A 6,332-nucleotide genomic window follows, 5' to 3' on the forward strand; every position below is an offset into this window, starting at 1 on the left:
TAAATTTGTGCAACATTTAGAAATGAAAATCTCATATTTATGCAATTTTATACAATATGTTTTCTTTTTTTTTAAATTAAGATAAATTCTAAAAAAATAAGTCTAAAAATAAGATTAAAACCTAAGGTTTATACACAAACACACTATGAAAAAAGACACAAAAACATTTGCTGAATGTCATTCTAATGTCAGACAGGGAACATTTTATCCACATATTACATGTTCACAAACTGAATAGATGAAAATATTTGAAAATATTTTTAAACTGTTGCATAAACCTGTCAACAACATAAACAGGCCCACAGCAGGAGTGACTATCCTGGCAGCTTCTGCAAAGCTCACAGCTCATGAGACATGAACAAAACGTCAGACTGAATCATATTTCCTGTCATACTTGTTTTGCTCGTTTGGAAAAATCAAGTTAGAGGTATGGTTTTTTGAAGGGGATGCACATGGGGGCTAAACATGCTGGCAGGTGGTCATTAGCACGAGGAACTTGTGAAGTGCCTGCTGAGATTTGCTCTCTTTTAGGATGATGGACACCAAAGTGTGAACTTCTTTTAAAAAAAAAAATCAGTGAAATTACCAGCATAATGCGACTTGTTTTTTTTTTTAAAGGAATAGTTCACCCAAAAATGAAAATTTGCTGAAGATTTAAACATCGGAAAAGATTTGGAGAAATTCTGCATTACATCACTTGCTCACCAGTGGATCCTCTGCAGTGAATGGGTGCCTTCAGAATGAGAGTCCAAACAGCTGATAAAAACCACAATAATCCACAAGTAATCCACACCACTCCAGTCCATCAGTCAATTGGTGAGCAAGTGATGAATTCCTAAATTTCTCCAAATCTGTTCCACTGAAGAAACAAACTCATCTACATCTTGGATGGCCTGAGACTTAAAGGAACACTCCACTATTTTTGAAAATAGGCTCATTTTCCAACTCCCCTAGAGTTAAACAGTTGAGTTGACCAAAGAGTTTCGATATTTTTCCTATTTAAAACTTTACTCTTCTGTAGTTACATAGTATACTAAGACCGACGGAAAACGAAAAGTTGCGATTTTCTAGGCCGATATGGCTAGGAACTATACTCTCATTCCGGCGTAATAATCAAGGAACTTTGCTGCCGTACCATGGGTGCAGCAGGCGCAATGATATTACGCAGCGCCTGATTCAGATTCAATAAGATTCAATGATCTATGTTAAGCTACAGCTAAAAGTGCTACCGCCAGACCCGGAGATCGGCTGAATGGATTCGAAAACGGTAAAACTCAACTGTTTAATTCTAGGGGAGTTGGAAAATGAGCCTATTTTCAAACATAGTGGAGTGTTCCTTTAATACATTTTCAGCAGATTTTCATTTTTTGGGTGAATTATTCCTTCAACTGAGAATCCTTCATATGAACATTGTTATATTTGAAGCAGGGTTTACGAGTGCATCACAAAACATTAACATAATAAAATCAGGCAAAAGGCAGTCACAGGAAGCAGATGAGGCCACTCACTTTCACATCACCAAGGGTTTACAGTTTCATATGGACCTAGGCCAGAGTAGACATATAATCATACAGATCTCAACATCTACATGCTCATTTCTACTGAAAGCTGAAACGGATGGTGCTCAATAAGATCATGCATAACATATTGCACAATAAGTCCGTAAGTCCACATCAAGCCAAGACAGAAAGCTTCTATTACTGTATATATAAAATAAATTATCCAAGTTAAGTTATTGTGCTTATGGTGTTTTATATTGTTGAATAAAACAACGAAACAGCTTCACTCTGATGAGAAAAGATCGTGAAATTATGAGTTGAAATAAATAGCAAAGGATGATGTAAGAAAAGGGCTGGTGACCACGTCAACATTTTTATGTTGATTTTAATGCATTACGTCAAACTATACACATTTTAGACAAAATCAAAGACTGCTTTTACACGTTTTCAATCAAACACAACTCTGAGAGTTGATTTCACACTGATTACACCGTGCTGTGATAATTATTGGAATTTCAAACGTTTTCTACTTTTTCTCAGTCAATATCCTTCTGAATTGCTGTCTTGCTCTGAGCTTAAGTGCATTTTGAGATGTTAGTGTGACTGGTCTGTGGTTACATGGCCTGTCGGTTCTTCTCCAGGCTTTTTTCAATGTTGTCAAGAACTTCCACCGCTGCTTGAGGAATTCTGGTCCCTGGGCCAAAGATACAGCTGACGCCACTCTTGTACAGAAACTCGTAGTCCTGAAAAGATTATAAGAATATTAATCGTGTACAGCGTCAATACTGAACTACTTTAAGCCATGATTAGTAAGATAATTAACTGAACTGGTATTGAACCTGGAACATGTTAAGTGTGCTTTGGAGCACATATTGAAACTAATTAAGTCCAACTAATTGCTTTTAGATAAAAGTATCAATCATAAACAGAAACGGTCTCTAACTGAAATAGAAAGCAGTTTGTGTTTCTTTGGATCATTAAAAAAAAAAATACATACAATACTCGGCAGTTTATTATAGCGAGTGTCTAGCAAGATGTCCACTAATGGTAAATTCCTTATTATTCTGCACTGACATCCATCATCTACATGGAAATACATGCTTTTTAATAAAAAAATAGTGTTAAACTCAAGAGAAATTACAACTGCTCACCTGTATAATGGTGCAAGAGTAAAAAAAAACTAAACAAACAAAAGACTATGTATAAAACACAAAAAGATGAGTAAAAAATAACATTCTTGCTCATCGGTCATATCTTTTTTTAACTATGAAAACAAAGTCTGACAAAATCTGACCCAAAAAAAGTGTGTATATACAGTATATATATATATAATACTACATTTAAATATGTATAATATATGAATAAATATATGTACATATATATTAATAACTACATAATATGCCAAACATGTCAAACAAATACTAAACTAAAAAATAATAATCTTGAAATTATGCTAGTCAAAATGTATTGTAGCATAGTTCAGTAAACAGGGTTAAAATGTATTAATAATATGAAGTAGTGCAGAATTTGATTGGATGCACAACATTAACAACAAACGACAATAGAAGCGTTGTCTCGTTTCTAGACTATTTTTTTCTGTCCTAACTATGCACGATTATATGAACTTGCATTTTAACATTCATGTTCAGCATGGCTCAGTATTTGGCTCATAACCCGCCCGTTGAGAAGCGCTGATTCAAACCCTGCCTTGCACAGAAAATCACATCACAGAAGAAGCTCAGCATGAGGAACAGTGTATATTTTAACTGCCATGCCAAACACTATAGCGAATCTACCCGAGAGATCTGATACAGTACAAACAAACGGATTGCATGCATTAAAAGGATTTCCATGTCTGCTTCAATTACCGCAGCTTCACCTCCACCGGCTCACACTCACTACATGTTAACAATCAATAATCAATTAATAGCACTCAGGCAAGAAGTCTAAGGAACTAAAAACGCCTCCAGACCTCAAGCAACCAAACATAAGCTGAAACAGAATCCATTTCATGCATTCATGGACAAGTACAAAGAAGACAGCATTTGCACCCACACAGCAACAAAGTAATTGCATGCATACAGGTTGCTACGCACCATCACATGTTCATACACACCAGCCTAGAGATCATTATTTAGGAATGTGCAGATTGACCTTTTACAGGTCCTAATTACACCCCACTGCGATTGAGAATAGAGTTTGACCTATATGTGAATGAGTCGACTGCCTGGATGCAAATTTATCTGTATTATGTTGGAAGAGCAAATGGCCTCTTGTTGAAGATGAAAACTTTTGGATTTGATCTGAGCACAGACAGCGGGGTGATGTTAATAATTAGGCAATATTGAAAATAGCAGGGTTACTAGATGTTAGTGTTTAAAAGTTTGGGGTAAATAAGTTTATTTTTTATTATTATTATTATTATTCAGCAAGGATGCATTCAATTGATTAAAAAATGACAGTACACAGACATTTATAATGAAAAGATTTCCTTTTCAAATAAATGCTGTACTACTGAAATGTATGCATCAAAGAATCTTGAAAAAAAAAAGTATCACATTTTTCACAAAAATATTAAGCAGCAAAAACTGTTTTCAACATTGATGAGAAGAAATATTTATTGAGCAGCAAATCAGCATATTAGAATGATTTCTGAAGGATCATGTGACACTGAAGACTGGAGTAATGATGCTGAAAATTCAGCTTTGCATCACAGGAATAAATTATATTGTAAAATAAATGAAAATAGAAAACATTTTTTAAATTGCAATAATATTTCATAATATTTAAATTTTTACTGTATTTCTGATTTTAAAAAATGCAGCCTTGGTGAGCCCAAGAGACTTCTTGCAAAGACATTAAAAAAAATCTTACTGACCACAAACTTCTGAACGGAAGAGTATTTACATTTTACACTAAGCAGCTACATTTGCATTCCAGTTTGACATTTTTCATTAGTTAAAGCATTCTGCAGGAATCAAAGCCATGAACTTCTTGTTGCTAGCACTGCAATCGGGGCTACAAGAATCTCTTATATACTGTGCAATAATTTGTGTACCAACTCAATTCCATTTAATAAATGACTGCAGAATACCAAAAGCTGCCAAAAACAAGTATTAAATGACCATTAAAGGATCTTGTTGCTACTATAAAATAGTCAAAATACTGTACACCCACCTGCTAATTATCAGTGAGCTCACATGAATAGAATTCAATATAAATATGGCAAAGGTCAGACTGCTTATTTAATTGATTTTGGATCGTCATGTTACTCTGCAGCAGAGGTGGACAGTAACTTAATTACTGTACTTAAAGGTGACATATCATGAAAATCTGACTTTTCCAGGTTTTAAGTGCTATAATCAGGTCCCCGTTGCATCTACCAACCAAGGAAACGTGAAAAAGATTAACCCAGTAACTTTGTTTTGGTAAGCCTTTTTCTGCAAGCATCTGATAAAACGTGCGTGTCTGATTTCGCTCCCTTGGTGACGTGGCAAAGGGATCTCATTATAATATTACCGCCGTTTCATCTGTAAGTTTACACCCACAGCGCCGTTATTGTGTTTTCGCAAGCGACAACGGTGTACCAGTTCTAATGCCATGGCGAAAGTTAGCGCAAAACATGCTAACTGTTCTGTCTTTGGCTGCACACATGAGCACAGAACACTATTTAGAGTCCCAGCCTCAGAGGAGACAACAGAGCAGTGGATTTATTGAGCTGTAAAGGCGCAGCTCTATTCTGGAAAAGGGGGTGGGGAGCAGCAGCTCGTTTGCATTTAAAGAGACAGGCCCGAAAAACAGCGTGTTTCTGCTTCCACTCAAAATAGCCATTTTCAAAATGATATAATAAATGATCTGTGGAGTATTTTGAGCTGAAACTTCACAAACACATTCTGGGGACACCACTTATATTACATAATGTAAAAAGGGGCATAATATGTCTCCTGTAAGTACACATTTTAAGTATCAGTACTTTACTTGAGTATTATTTTTTCTGGAAACTTATGACTTTTAACTTCACTACACTTCTATCAAGCTCCTCGAAGTAGAAAGTCGTTACTATGTATAAAACGTGACTTTTTTTTTTTTAGACAGCCTATCAGTAATCACTCTTGTAGGGTTACGTGAAGTGATTTCCCAGCATTTTTTGAACACTGACCAGTTGCAAATGTGATATTTATACAACACAATACAATAATAAGAAGTTAATACTGTAGTATATAATGTATTAGACACAATATTTTCTGATTTTGCAAAATTGTGTAAATGAAATTATGACATATAAAGCCAGATAAGAACTGTTGTTTCCTAACAAAGCGCAGTAGGTGTTTGACTTGAAGCAGCACTGCACAGGTCATTCTGTGTATGACATCAAAGTACTGCGAGAGTGATAAGAGAGCATTTTTGAACATTTTTTTTGATGTCAAATAAATCTTGCTGTTTTTTTTGTTAAAGCAGTGTTGCTGGTGTAAAGTTATACAGCTACAGTTGTGTTGCTGGGTTTTAAAGCAGGTTTGATTTTTTTTCTCAGTCTCAGTCCATTTCACTATCCACTCGGTTCAAATGTGGATGAATGGCTACACGTTACGGTGGCCGAGAGAGCTCAACGCGCTGCAACTTAAGAAAACACATGCAAATTGAAAAAACACCAGCAAATTAAGAAAACATCTTCATCAGTTTGACAACACACGCGCTGCAAATCCTCACAACACATGCAAACGAAGAAACGCGCTGCAAATCCTCACAACACATGCAAACGAAGAAACGCGCTGCAAATCCTCACAACACATGCAAACGAAGAAACGCGCTGCAAATCCTCACAACACATGCAAA

The 6,332-nt window shown here is 35.6% G+C and overlaps 1 protein-coding gene across 1 annotated transcript in view; it reads right to left on the reverse strand.

Annotated features, from left to right (window-relative positions):
- Positions 1-1,374: 1,374 nt before the first annotated feature.
- The window catches only part of LOC107697172 (methylmalonyl-CoA mutase, mitochondrial-like), a 41,063-nt gene continuing 36,105 nt past the window's right edge, over positions 1,375-6,332 (reverse strand). The window contains exon 13 of the mRNA XM_016497838.1: positions 1,375-2,242. Within this exon, the coding sequence (XP_016353324.1) occupies positions 2,114-2,242 (129 nt within the window). The 3' untranslated portion in view covers positions 1,375-2,113. The remainder of the gene's footprint in view (positions 2,243-6,332) is intronic.

The sequence above is a fragment of the Sinocyclocheilus anshuiensis genome, unplaced genomic scaffold (assembly GCF_001515605.1).
Source record: "Sinocyclocheilus anshuiensis isolate Anshui unplaced genomic scaffold, SAMN03320099.WGS_v1.1 scaffold38, whole genome shotgun sequence".
In the NCBI taxonomy this organism is placed as follows: domain Eukaryota; kingdom Metazoa; phylum Chordata; class Actinopteri; order Cypriniformes; family Cyprinidae; genus Sinocyclocheilus; species Sinocyclocheilus anshuiensis.